Source organism: Corvus hawaiiensis, chromosome 3 (assembly GCF_020740725.1).
Source record: "Corvus hawaiiensis isolate bCorHaw1 chromosome 3, bCorHaw1.pri.cur, whole genome shotgun sequence".
NCBI classification, from domain to species: Eukaryota; Metazoa; Chordata; class Aves; order Passeriformes; family Corvidae; genus Corvus; species Corvus hawaiiensis.
Genome location: NC_063215.1, coordinates 6,156,657 through 6,170,096, shown reverse-complemented (window position 1 = coordinate 6,170,096; position 13,440 = coordinate 6,156,657). Strand labels below are relative to the sequence as shown.

The 13,440-nt window shown below is 45.1% G+C and overlaps 2 protein-coding genes across 4 annotated transcripts; one reads left to right on the top strand and one right to left on the bottom strand.

Moving 5' to 3' along the window:
* Positions 1 to 1,353: 1,353 nt before the first annotated feature.
* IMP3 (IMP U3 small nucleolar ribonucleoprotein 3) lies at positions 1,354 to 2,779 on the bottom strand. The gene has a single exon (XM_048296946.1). It carries the CDS (start codon positions 2,694 to 2,696, stop codon positions 2,139 to 2,141), a length of 558 nt encoding a protein of 185 aa, XP_048152903.1. The 5' UTR covers positions 2,697 to 2,779; the 3' UTR covers positions 1,354 to 2,138.
* Positions 2,780 to 2,844: 65 nt separating this feature from the next.
* Positions 2,845 to 13,220, top strand: PLA2G7 (phospholipase A2 group VII). Of its 3 annotated transcripts, none has more exons than XM_048296942.1 (11): positions 2,845 to 3,008; positions 3,511 to 3,638; positions 5,699 to 5,849; positions 6,429 to 6,522; positions 7,152 to 7,220; positions 7,695 to 7,842; positions 9,271 to 9,384; positions 9,656 to 9,747; positions 10,158 to 10,331; positions 11,314 to 11,462; positions 11,816 to 13,220. In XM_048296942.1, exons 1-11 carry the CDS (start codon positions 2,942 to 2,944, stop codon positions 11,917 to 11,919), a joined length of 1,290 nt encoding a protein of 429 aa, XP_048152899.1. In that variant the 5' UTR covers positions 2,845 to 2,941; the 3' UTR covers positions 11,920 to 13,220. The 3 variants fall into 3 exon arrangements, with proteins under 3 accessions (XP_048152899.1, XP_048152898.1, XP_048152900.1); XM_048296941.1 differs by having other exon boundaries at positions 2,845 to 3,335; XM_048296943.1 differs by lacking the exon at positions 2,845 to 3,008 and adding an exon at positions 3,182 to 3,268.
* Positions 13,221 to 13,440: the final 220 nt, after the last annotated feature.

The window sequence follows — 13,440 nt, the reverse complement described above, 5'->3', positions numbered from 1 at the left end:
CCGATTTCTTAAAGAACATAAGAATTTGATTTCCAATATCACAGGAGGAGAGCAGGGGTGATGGATGCTGTTACCTCACATATTTCTAGGGAAATCAATTCCCACTGCTTAACAGCCTACAAGGAGGGGCATTTCTCTTCTGCTGCAGATGCTGAAGGTGCACAGATGAATGATGAAAAGTTGGTTTAATATGAAAAGAAAGGGCCTGTGATGTAAACTACAGAGACTGACAGGCTGGAGTATTTCCTTCTCTGCAGTTCCTCCAAGGACACACTGGTTAGAGCAGCAGTTTAGCATCTCAGTAGTAAAAGGTCCTGCAAAGTCACTGTGCTGTTATTTAAGTTCCCCAGAAGAGTAAAGCACAGCAAAAGCACCATTTTTATCTGCACCTGAATAAGGCACCTTATGAAATAATGGCATTGTTCTAGAAGAAAGCTGGGGAGGTGTTTAAAAGTCAGGCTTTGGGTGTGAATTGTCTTTTCAATTTGTGTTTCTTACCATAAGTAAGGTGCACACTCTGAGGAAAAGGTTGTTAAGGTGTTGTTAAAGGGATTACTGAAATAAATGCAAGTACAAACAGCAGTAATAGGCAAAGGGTTTATCCACCTGTTTAGTGTCCTTTTCTTAATACCTATTATTGCTTTAATAATTAATATTCTGCTTAGTACAGCTGGCTTATGAGATGGGTAGAAATGTAACCATTTTGTTTGCTTTTTAACAAACAGCCACAATACCTGTTGACAGATTGTGGTCACACAATACCTCCATAACATACCTCACCTGAGCATCTTTCCTGTTTAAAAAAAGCCACACTAAGGCATCCAAATCCAGAGCTTTGACAGCAGGTGCACTCCAGCCCTTTGGATCTGGGACAGACAATCACAGCTCTGCTCCTAAACCTACTGCCAAATCCTTTCATAGCCGTAGGTAAGGGAAAGAGAGCATTCCCAGCATAAACATTTTAAAACTCAGTAATAGCTTTCTAGCTATTAAACTAAAACCAGACTTATGTAAGTTACATAAAAACTTAAAAAAAAAAGTTCTGAAAGATGGCAGACAGGGCTTACTGGATCATTTAAAAATCAGAGTAAACTCAGAGAAAACTATATTATAAAATACTCCATATGTTTCTTCACCAACTAAAAAACCCCAACAGTTTTATTTTTGTTTTTCTGCTTTTTTTATCAAAAGGGAACAAAGTTCCCAACAGCCCCTGGCTAATGTGCTAAATGCAAAAGTTCTCCCAAATCTGCAGTTACAGTTAGATCAGCTTTTGCTCCAACACCTCCCCAGTTAGATCCATGAATGATGCCTAACTGTCAGCTGGAACCCCACAAAGCAAAGACACTGAACTCAAAGCATCAAACTTCCCTTTATGACCTCACATGGAAATAGAGTTGGCTTTTTAAAATTCCATTTTTGGCTAAAACTTTAACAGTTCCAGAAATGCAGTATTTGGCCTCCTTGCTTACTGCTGACCCCCCAAGAATCCCCACATTCACCCCTCGTTCCTTGATAGCAGGATAGTTCCAGAAGCAACTCTGATTCCTGTGCATCCAACAGCTGAAGGAAGAACCAGGAGAACCTCTTGAAAAAACAGGAGTGAAGCTGCCAAACTCAGTCTTGAAACAGCCACTTGGCTTGGCTTAAAATCCCTTCCAGCAGCTATTTTTAAGCAGCCAAGCACTTAAACCTGACCAATATCCTCTCCTGTGACTGGGCAGAGACTTTTCCAAGCATTTTTGCTTTTTGGGATGTAAGGATAATGGAGATTCGCTGCAGGGATGACAGAGCAGGGCATGCCAAGGATGACAGTGGAGCTGGGCACGTTGGGGATGATGGCAGAGCTGAGCTGCTAATGAAGCTGGGAATGCCAGGGATGATGTGCTGGGCACACCAAGGATAATGATGGAGCTGGGCCACTGGATGTATTCTTGAAGCAGTGGATGTGTAAGGAAAGCTCCTCTGCATGGATGAACGGAACTATTAGCTGCAAAAGGGAGCCAGGAGCAGGTCAATACGACACTGGAAGCGCACGGTTTCTTTCTGCCTCCCTTTGCAGCTGTGTGAGTATCCGATGGCGGCACCGCCGTGGTTTTATTGGGGTGTGTGTCCTGGGGCAGAGCAGCAGGGCAGCCCTATGCGGCCAGGTCGAAGTCGTCGCGCTCCTGGTTGTAGTCGAGCACCTTCTGCCGCAGGCGCGAAGCGTCCACCCAGGTGATGAAATCCTCGACGGCGCGGGGCACGAGGAGCGCGGGGTCTGTCACCACCTCGGGCCCCACGCGGACGTGCCCCTGCTCCACGAAGGTGACGGCGTGGCGCAGGTTCTGCGCCATGCGCAGCTTCACCAGCAGGCACGGCAGGCGCCGGCGGCAGAAGGCGGCGGCCGAGAGGCTCTCGCAGACGGCCAGCGACTGCCGGCTGTTCACCAGCCCCAGGCCGTGCAGCTTCTCCAGAAGCGCGGCGGCGCAGCGGGCGCGGAAGGCGGCGCTGGCCGGGCCCAGGTCGCGGAGCCGGCGGGCCAGGGCGCGCACGGCGCGGGCCAGCGCCTTGTAGTGCACGTAGTCCTCCCGCCGGCCCAGCCGGTACCGCCGCAGCGCCCGCACCTCCGCCAGGTTCCCGCCCGACACCTCCCAGTTCACCAGGTCCAGCCGCCGCAGCAGCTTCTGCTCGTGGTACTTCAGTTTCCGCACCATCTTCGCTGGACCGAGATCCGCCGCGCCGCCGCCTGCGAGGGACCTTTCCGGGGCGGAGCGGCCGCCGGCCCCGCGGCTTTTCCGGGGAGGAGCCGCCGTGACTTCGCACCGGCAGTCCCGCCCCGCGAGTGCTTCCCCGGCAGGCCAGCCCCGGGAGAGCCCGGCCGGGCGGCGGGGTACCGGGATAAGGATGGCCCCGTGTCTCCTTCCACAAGGAGAAGGCGGCAGATAGAGCCCAGCCCGGGATGCGGCTGCTTCCCCCCGCGCTCTGCACATCGCCGGGGCCAGCCCGGCGCGGAGGGGTCACCGCAGGTACGGCCACACCGCCCCGACACCCGCTCCGGCACGGGCAGCCCGATCTTGTCTCGCCGGGGGCCGAACCCGGGATTCGTCATTCCTCCTGGAAGAATGGCTGCGGCGTTGTGTTTCTCCGTGACATCCCGCTCCCCCTGATGCACAGGCCGGTTTTCCTTGAGGAGCAGCAGAATCCTCCCCTTGTGCGGTTCGTAGCACCGCAGATCTCCCGAGTGCCGCCGCGGCTTTGCCAACCAAAGGTTTCATCCCACTTTTCTGTAAGTGCACGGTGCTGTCTGCTCCTTGGGATTCAGGATACAACAAGGAAATTCCCCAGTAGAACAGGTCAGGTTGACATGACAATTCGGGATTTCTTTGTTTCTCACTAGCAGATTTCTGTATTGGCTCAATCTTGATTTTCCTAATTCTGGATCTTCAGCATGCTGGGTTTGTTTCAGTGTGGGTGATCTGGTCACAGAGGCCATGGTGGCCTCTAGATTTGTTTTGTGTTTATTCCCAGGTTTGTCGGTGAAGGCACCAATGGAAATGTGGAGCACCAGCAGCACTGAGCAGTTTTACAGGATCCCTGAAGGAAAGGGACCACACTCAGTTGGATGTACAGACCTGATGACAGAAAATGCAGTTGAGGTAAAGTTCTCGACTCTTTCTCCTTTGGTTTTAAGCTACAATGTTAGTGAAACAACTGGCTGCAGTTTTACAGATAAATCAGGCAGAAGGTCTTGTCTGTGTGCTCCATGCTGACACAGCTGAGCTTTCTATCGTCTTCATCCTGGTGTAGGATGTGTACTGGGCATTACCAGATGGATGTAACCTGCAAGCCATCCCCATGGCCAATTCCTCCCTCTTCCTAATATCCTTGCCTTTCTCCTACACAAGATACTGCAGAGAAACTGTGTCCTCCTGGGACCCAGGGGGTTCTTCTCATCCACCCCACTGCTCCCTCCTGCACTGGGCTTCTGAGGAGATTCCACACGCAGTGTCTGTGACTGTTGCTGTTCTCATTGCAAAGATCCCAACAGGATTTGTCAAGGCTGGGAGATGAGCATGTGCAGGGTTGGGAGATGAGCCTATGCCGTTTCAGCTGCAGGGTAAAAGATGAGATGTCTTCTTGAGATTTTATCTCTCTGAACAACAGGATGTCAGCTCTGCAAGAGGTTAGCACAGTGAGAAGACACAATAATGAGATACAGACAGTAAGCAGACAAGTAATGAGCTTGCTTGTGAGTTTCCATTTCAAATCCTCTTGCCTTGGAGAGAATATACCTGCATTTACACTGTGGTTTTACTCCTCAGACTAGCCAGGTATAGTGGAACTTGTGATCAGTTTGTAATGGTTCATGTGTTTTCCTTCACTGAGCTTACTCTGTATCAGCACAGAGGAGTGATGAGTTTCTCCTTGCAGTCAGCCCATGTGGGTATTTTTACATAAGCATTATGAACAATTGCAGTTCTCCAAGGCATAGATAATGACTCTTCCCCTTTCTGGTAAACAGTTAGTCATTGGGGAGGTTCACTGGGATTATTCTGAGATCAAGTTAATATCACCACAAATGTGGAGGAAAGTTCTTCCATAATGGTCTCTGTGTCAAAGGTTGGTTTAAGTTTGTTAAGTGAATAGAAACAAGCTTCACTAAACAAACTTTTGGTAAATTAATAAATTAGTGTTCAAGAAATCAGGCTTTATTTCAAAGCTCACGTTTATTTTGGCCCTAATCATAACTTGCTAAACTAAAAGTACAGTTGGAGCAAGACAGTGAATTTGAATATGGTCTTGCAAATTCCCTTGCAAACCAGGAAGTAAGAATGCAAATTGCACACAGTTCATCTGCTGGAAAGTCTGCTTTGGGGTGTGCCTTGGTACACTGCTGCTGTCTGTGAAGGAGGACGACTGACAAGGGGGTATGCAGGGTCCCTGTGAGTCTGGAAAGCTTGGGTGCTTTCCTGGGATACCTGGAGTGCAGATATTTAATGATCTGAACTGGTGATAAGAAACAGAGGCAGATGAAACACAGGTTAACAAAGCTGTGTTTAGAAAGATGGACCATGGGAGACTTGTGAACGTTGATGAGGAGGAAGAGCAATATATTGTTCTCCTTTGCAGTGCAGCTGCCCAAGAGCTTTGCTGACCGCCTCTGCTCAGTTTAGGCAGGAACACTACAGCCATGTTAGAGAGATTTCTCTTCTCCAGGCTGAGCAGCCTGTCATCTTAGGAAAAGTGCTCCAGCTCTCAGGTCATCTTCAGTCACCCTTTAACAGTCAGCCCTATAAAACGTAACAAAATGCATCATCAAACCATTCCCAGTGAGGAAGACGGAAGAAAAGATCCAGCAAGATGCTGGATGGAGCAAATAGGTAGTGAGTGTTTGTAATAATTAACTTAATTAAATGAAACATTTCTAATAAGCCCTAGGCTAACCTAGAGAAGGTGATAATGTGTCTCCACCTGTGATGATGTTTATTGCATGCTGCTTTAAATTCATTGTAGGCACAGAAAGATTATGACATAGGATTGGCATCAAAGCCTGTATATGATAATAATTTTCTCATGAGATTCTCATAATTCTCTTGAGCTGCATTCTTGCATCTGAAACCCTTTCTATAAATGTTTTTATGTTCCATTTTCTCTGCCATATATGAGTACCAATATTCCTTTATTTATTTTTTTTAAAATTTTTTTCTAATCCCAGGGAAGCTTCTTGCGCCTGTATTATCCAGCATGTGATGCCACAGATATCGAAGAGGCACGATGGATTCCAGACAAAGAATACTATCAGGGACTCTCTGACTTCCTTAATCTGTACCGAGTTGTAGGAGAAAGGCTTTTCCATTATTATGTTGGTAAGACTGGTTCTGGTTTTATTCTTTGCCTCTCACTGCCTCAGTGCTCCGTGAGCAGGGTGTTAATGCTGCAGGGCTGAAAAAGAGTTTTTAGCAAAGAAGTGTGTTTTTGAGGGATGGGTTTGTGTAATGAGGCTCAGTGCTGAGTGTGACCCAGTTCTCTGGCAGTCCCTGACTGCTGTGGATAGGAGTGTCTGGGCAGTTTATTCTAGGTAAGCTGCACCTGTATGTTGGGATTTAAATCCCACAGGGAAACATGCAAAGATATGAAAGTCAGAGAGATTCTGAGGTCTGCATACCAGCAAGACCTGGATGCCTGATTATTAAGGTTTAAGAGATATGTACACCTTGTGCCAGGCTGTGGATGGGAGGAGGAGAAGGCAAGTATCTTCTGCCAATAGAAAGTACTTTCAGAATCAGATCCATATTTGCCTTCTATTTTAAAGATGAGACTTGGTACCTTATCTTCAGGTGATTGCTCTGATATCAGTGGTCACCACATTCTTGGGATCTCTCCCACACAAACAAATGCTTTCTCTCATTTCAGTAATAATGATGCACACTTCTGTTTTTATCTAGGTTCAGTGACCTGTCCTGCAAAGTCAAATGCTGCTTTTAAGCCAGGAGAAAAATATCCACTTCTTGTTTTTTCCCACGGACTTGGAGCTTTTCGGTAATTTTGCAGTTTGTTGACATTTTAGTTTTGTTGTCCATGGAGATAGCAGTCTCCAAGGGTGCTTCTGAACAGATTTCCTGTAGGGAGATGAGATCCTTGTGGAGCTGAAACAGATTTAAGAACAGGCTGCTGTGTGTCATTATGCCTCCACTGAAACAACAGCAGGGTTGGTGTATGGTTGGTCACAGAATAATAGAACAGCCTGGGCTGGAAGGGGCCTTAAAGACCATCTCTGCTGTGGACAGGGACACCTTCCACTAGACCAGGTTGTTCTGAGCTCCATTTGTGTTTTCCCCTTGTATGACAGAAGTGAAGATATTTACCAACCTATAAGCATGTTGTGAAGATTAGCTGGTTGATTTTTTGACAACTCTTTGGAGATGCAAAGTGCTGTGTGTCCTACTTATTAAAAATCAGTAGCACTTTCCCTTCTGAATAGGCAGTAAAACAGTACCAAGGTTTTGTGAACAGGCTTTGGTGCCTGCTGTACAAAATCCTGCTCTGCTGGGTAGCAAATTCAAATGGAAGAAATACTGAATGACTAGTGCATACCTAGTGTGGTCAGCATTTAAAGAGCAGTGGAATTGAAAGAATGACATCTCACCAGGTTGTGGTTTTTATTGCAGGACAATCTATTCCGCTATTTGCATAGAGATGGCTTCTCAGGGCTTTATAGTGGCTGCTGTGGAGCACAGGTGAGCGTGCTGCACATTCTGGAGTTCTGATGGAAAGAAACTTTCTCACATTGAACTGAATGGTATTTATTCTAAAGAAGAACTTCTGGCTTTTTTTAATAAAACAAAAACTAACATCTCTTTTTCAGCCCTGCCCACACTACCCATAGCTCAACTCTTCTCTAAACAAAGGGAATTTTGTTTAGATAAGCCCTAGAGTGAAAAGCCTTGGGGTAGATATCATTTGTCATTCTTCAGATAACGCTATTTCTCTCTTATTATTAGAATATAAAGTAGGTGAAGAATATAGAGGAGGTGGGAGTTTCGGTGGGGTTATTGCATTATTTAGAAAATCTGTGCACACTGGGTTGCAATTGCAGTAGCAATGGTCGATAGCTGGATTTCTTCAGATGAGTGAAATCTGAAACTTGTGCTGACTTCATCTCAAACCAAATGGAATGCATACCCAGAAGTAACCTCCTCTTGATATTACAGAGATGAATCCGCTTCAGCCACGTATTATTGTAAAAGAAGGTCCGTCTCTGAGTCACAGGAAGAGTCTACACCTACCATGGAGAAGGAGTGGATCTACTACAGGAAACTGAAAACTGGAGAGGAGGAGCATTGCTTGCGCCATAAGCAGGTGCCTGGGCTGGCTCTGTGCTCTGGGAAGTGTGGCAGGAGTGCTGTATTTAGGACTAGCAGACTCTCCCTTTGGCTCAGGGAGCAGTCTTCTGCCATGGCTCGGGGATATATAAAAATGGATCGGGTCCTGTGTCCCTGAAGGGAGCAGCCAACAATAGCTTTCTTCAGAGCATAAACTGCTCCCTCAGCAAAGCTTTTTCTTGAAGTTGCACTCTTGAGCTGAGTCATCTGTTTCTCCTCTGGTTCCACTCTACTTACTGTTTCTTCTCTGTGTCTTCATACTTCTACTGCCCAGCCCAGCCTAAAAGTGACACAGAGTTGAGCTCAAGTGTTTGCGTGGCCTCAGGCTTGCTCTAGCTTTTGTTTACCGTTCCATAGCAAGATGAATCATGGCTGCCCTGAGTGGGATGTTTACTTTATAGTCTTTACCACGCTTGAAGGTGTTTTTTAGCAATGTAAACAGAGAAGACTGCCATTTTATAATAAGCAGTATCCATGCTAGATGTAATTATGGGGCCATAATGACAAGCTCCCCCAAGCATAGACTTGACCTTTAAAATATGGGAGTGTTTTTTCCTAATGAAAACTCAGTCAGGGAGGTGCTTCTCTTTATCTCCCTGGGCCATACAGACAACAGTACAAGAGTCATTTCCTATATGTGTACAACATCCTACTTTTGAGTGTCAATGTCTGAGCTTGGAAATAACCTCCAGAAGCCGATGTCTGCAAATTTCACAAGTGGAGAAGTTGGGAGATTGGGATTTATTTGAAATTCAGTGATGCACAAACATTTTGCTGGCTGCCTACACACTGTGGTTCCCAAGATCACTGCTGTTCCTTGGTTCTTGAAGCTTTTCTTTTACTGACATAGCAGTCAAAAACTGTTCTTACATGGAACAATGAAAACCTTTATTTGCAACAGCTTCACTACAGTTTTCAGGGACAAGTATGTATAAAAAAATGGGATGGGCTTCTTCACTGTTTCTTAATTTATCTAAAGACAGTTTCAAGGCTATTGTCTGATGGGGCAAGTGATGGAATGACATTTGCTCATAAGTGAGCCTGAGAAGCGAGTCAGCCTTCCTTGGAGTTGTGTAACTTAAGCCTTTGCACATCCCCACAACCCTTTTTCTTAAGCAGTGACAGGACCAAGGAGTTGAAGGCCTTTGGTGCATGTTACAGGGATAAATTTCTCTGTGTGCAGTGTCTTGCTCTGAGCAAGAGCTTCAGCTCTTTACACCTCCAAAAACCAGTTTTGTTGTTCGTCAGATGGCTCCAGTCTGAAGTTCAGCATAATTGGTATTATTATCAGACACTTAGTGAGGATTAAAAATCAGAGTAAGTCCTGTGTCCAAGGGGCTGTCAAGCCTGGCAGTTGTCTGATGATTCCTTCCACTGCTCTGCCCCAACCTGTCTTTCTCCCCAGGTGCAGCAAAGAGCACAGGAGTGTATCAAAGCTCTCAATCTCATTCTTAAAATCAGTTCAGGAGAGGAAGTAACAAATGTACTACATTCAGACTTCGACTGGAACAGCCTAAAGGTGAGTGAAAAGGTGGCAGCTGCATTTTGTTAAACACCTAATAATAGTTCTGGTTTCCCCCTTCCATTTCTAAACTGATTCCTGTAAAGTATTCTGAAGATCACACTGTAGATGTATGAACATATTCTCAGGCCATCCCAAGCTGGGTAGATAGTAATGGAGCTGAAAGATGCTCTACCTACTTCAATACGATCTATTGCCTAAAAAAATTACTCCCTTTAAAAAAGTTTGGGAAAGAAAGACTCTTACAGCACCTGGATTTTTTTGACAGGATTCTGTTGATACTAGCAGAATAGCTGTGATGGGACACTCTTTTGGTGGTGCTACAGTTATTGAAAGTCTCAGCAAAGAAATGAGATTCAGGTAAGTATGCAAAACAAGGACAGAGACATTTGGCACTTGAGAGGTCTGGAGCAGGGCACTTTATGTAGGATCCCCCGACTACTAATTAGCTCCTGAAGAAAAGTTTTGTTTGGCATGTCTTGCTTTCTCCAGCGATGCTTCTTCCAAGTGTGGGGATATGGTGGAACACAATAGCTGCATCTTATAATGTGGGATCCTGCAGCCCAGCTGCACCTGGCAGTGGAGACCAACAAATGGCAAGAATGGACTAATTCTTTTCCCCCAGAGTGGAGATAATTCGGAAACAAAATTATCATTTATGTGTTCAGTATCAGAGAGACTTTCTCTTTCCCATGTCTTGTGCAACTCAAAGCATGCTCAGAACTTCCAAACTTTCTGCTTCTGTGCCAATATCCAGATGTTTTTGGCAGGTGTGGCATTGCCCTCGACGTATGGATGCTTCCCGTAGGTGATGACATTTACCAAAACAGCATCCAGCAACCGCTGCTTTTTATCAACTCTGAAAAATTCCAGTGGGCTGAGAACATCTTAAAGATTAAGAAGCTCATCTCCAATGACACAAACAAGAAAATGATCACTATCAAGTAAGTGCCCAGGATCCATCATTTCCATGGCTGAAGCTTTTGTTGGAGCTGTACAGTTATATGTAACTGCAGAAAGACAGACAGTCCCTAGAGCACAAATCTGATGAGCAGCTGAGGGAGGTGGGGAGGCTCAGCCTGGAAAAAAGGAGGCTCAGGTGACCTTCTCAGTCTCTACAACTCCCTGACAGGAGGGGGCAGCCAGGTGGGTGTCAGGGTCTGCTCCCAGGGAACAAGAAGAAATGGCCTCAAGTTGCACCAGGGGCAGTTCAGATTGGATGTTAGGAAATACTTCTTCATTGAAACAGTTCTCAGGCATTGGACCAGGCTGCCCAGGGAAGTGGGGGAGTCACCATCCCTGGAGGTGTTTAAAAGACATGTACATGTGGCACTGAGGGAGATGGTTTAGAGGTAGAATGGTAGTGCTGGGTCAATGGTTGGATTTAATCATCATAAAGGTCGTTTCCAGCCTAGATGATACTCTATGACTGTCTCTCCTCGTGGCCCAGGTTTTCACTGCATGTTTAAGTTAGCCATACATCCCCCACAGTAAGGACAGAGACCTCTCAAAGCAGCCAAGAACTCCAAGTTTAAGACACTCCAAGGTGTGCATTCCTGCCCTGGGGCATAAGCTTTGTGCTGGGCTTCATGCATCACCTGCATCTGAACACTTTAAACAGCCTTCTGGGGACAGTTCTGCAGCCAGGGGAGGGATGGCTCTATCCTGCACTGCAGAGCAGGGAGACAATCTGATTTTGATGCTTTGCCAAGCATCCTCATTATCGCTGTTGCAGTTACAGTGACTTGCAGCGAGCATGTACAAACCTTCCACCTGTCTGTGCTTAGCGCAGAATTTCCTGCTAATCTTGCATGCTTGTGAGATTAACCTGTTTTATCTTCTCCTAAAGACATATGACTGAAGTCTGTGCATCTTTTAATCAGGCAATTTAATGTATTCTTATAAGCCTGATGGTAATTTTTTCAGGGGGTCAGTGCATCAGAGCTTTCCTGACTTCACCTTTGTAAGTGGAGGAATCATTGCGAGATTTTTCAAGTTAAAAGGAGAAATAGATCCAAATGAAGCTATTGATATCAGCAATCATGCTTCATTAGCCTTCCTACAGAAACATCTGAGTAAGTATCTGTTTACAGCAAAATATGAAGTTAACTAATATTTAATTCCTGTGAAGCTTTTTATATAACCCTTCAGTTTAAAACAAGATCAAAATAAGTGTGTCAGGGGAAAAATAAGAAATAAGTCAGACTTTTTCTAGAGGTTTGTCAGTTACTTTTGTACTCTTAGCAACTCAGAGGAAAATCACTGACATTTTGTTCTGGTACAAGAAAATCTGGAGTATCATTTTTCCATCCTTAAAACATTTTTCCTCCCCTACTTTGCCAAGTTGATTTCATTATTCAGTGTAGTTTTACAAAAAGCTGGTTACTTAACTCATGGCTACTTGGGTTTTCTTTCCCCCATCTTAAAGGTCTTAAGAAAGATTTTGATCGGTGGGATCCTCTTGTGGATGGCATAGGACCCAATGTTATTCCTGGAACCAATATTGACACATCTCCAGCTGACCCTGAATAAGGAATACAGAGAAGTACTGAAAAAGCCATAGACATCAGGACACTAATATTGGCCAGACACTGCTCAGACACATGGTGGCATTAAACACCTACAAAGCTGTTAGGGTCTGGAACAAAAAAAAACCAAGGCATTAAGTTACATAATCATAACAGAGGTTTTCAAATGAGTTAGTGGGATGCACTGAAATACTGCAACAGAGTAACTTCTGCTTTGTAGGCAGCTTAGGGGAAATCACTTGATAATTTAAATGCTCTTTCTGGTTTTGACTTGAGTCAGATTTTGCAGAGAGACAGATTGAGCTCCAAGGAATTCAGCTACAGGTTGGTTTACCAAGCTTTATGTCAGTTTGCATCCAGCAAGCCTTTACTGCAGTGTAAGGATAAAAAAAACAAAACAGAAAACCCCCAAACCACCACTTTTCTATTTAGATATTAAATATTTCAGCTGTGCTCTGACAACAGTTGGGAGTTGGGGCAAGTTTTTGCTCCTTCTAGTCAGAGATGACTGTGGAGGGTGGTCTTCAAAACTGTCTCTTATTAAAATAAGTCACAGTAAAAGCTACAGGAAAGAGTTCAGCTCACAGCAGAGAAAGTCCAGACACAGGACTCCTCACAGGAGCTTAATTCACTTAAATGTAAGATGTGTTTAGTGCCATAGATAGAGAATATGTTTATATCCCAAAAGCTTCTGAATGGGTCACTCTTGTTGTAGCAACTGTAATTGCCCTTTGGCAAAGCTCCAGCAGCTTCTCCCTTGTCAATATCTGTGTTACCACTACCACAGAGTCAAACTGCAGGGGAAATTACAGATGTGGCACCTGTACATCTCCCTGTACATGGTCCTTGTTAGCACTGCTTTATCTCCTGAGGTCTCTCCTGGTAGTAAACGCTCTCTGGACACTCAGCTTTGTCCAGGTATACTCACAATGGTCTCTAGGTGACACAAGAAGCAGTTGGCTCCCACTGACAGATACAAACAGCAATGGTAGGACCTGAAAAAAGATTGTCAGCAGCCACCTGGCTGGCTTGTTTAAGGCTCTCATTTTTGGATCAGAACTGCCTGGAGCTGCCCCATGGAAGGGTGTCTTCTAAATTCTGTTCATTTCAAAAATCAGGTTACAAACAAAACTGCTGAAGCAAACAGAAATTAACAGTGTAATTACTATGTATAATCTGTGATCTTAAAATAAGCTTGCAGTAACACCTAAGACTTGTCTTTCAGAATTTAATTAAATTCTACTCAGCCTACTGCCGTGTATTGTCTCTATTAAGCAAATAAACATGTTTGTCTTTCTAGTGTGAGATTCACTGTCAGCAGCTTGGGTTCCCAAGTCCTTGAAACTCCACAGCATGAAAAAGCCACAGCTTCTCAAGAGGAGGAAGCAGCTATGCTGTACAGGAGCATGGAACACTATAAATATAAAATAGAACCCCCTTTTCAACACCTGAGAAGGACAATAAAAGGCAAGAGGCTCCTTAAAAGAGCTGCAGGTCATGTCCTTGGCACATTGCACACATGGCA

Coding starts and splice junctions, on each gene's coding strand:
- PLA2G7 (XM_048296941.1), top strand. CDS start 2,942: ATGCGGCTGCTTCCCCCCGCGCTCTGCACATCGCCGGGGCCAGCCCGG. Junction 9,748..10,157: donor AGCAAAGAAATGAGATTCAG/GTAAGTATGCAA, acceptor TGTTTTTGGCAG/GTGTGGCATTGCCCTCGACG. Junction 10,332..11,313: donor AAGAAAATGATCACTATCAA/GTAAGTGCCCAG, acceptor TAATTTTTTCAG/GGGGTCAGTGCATCAGAGCT.
- IMP3 (XM_048296946.1), bottom strand. CDS start 2,696: ATGGTGCGGAAACTGAAGTACCACGAGCAGAAGCTGCTGCGGCGGCTG.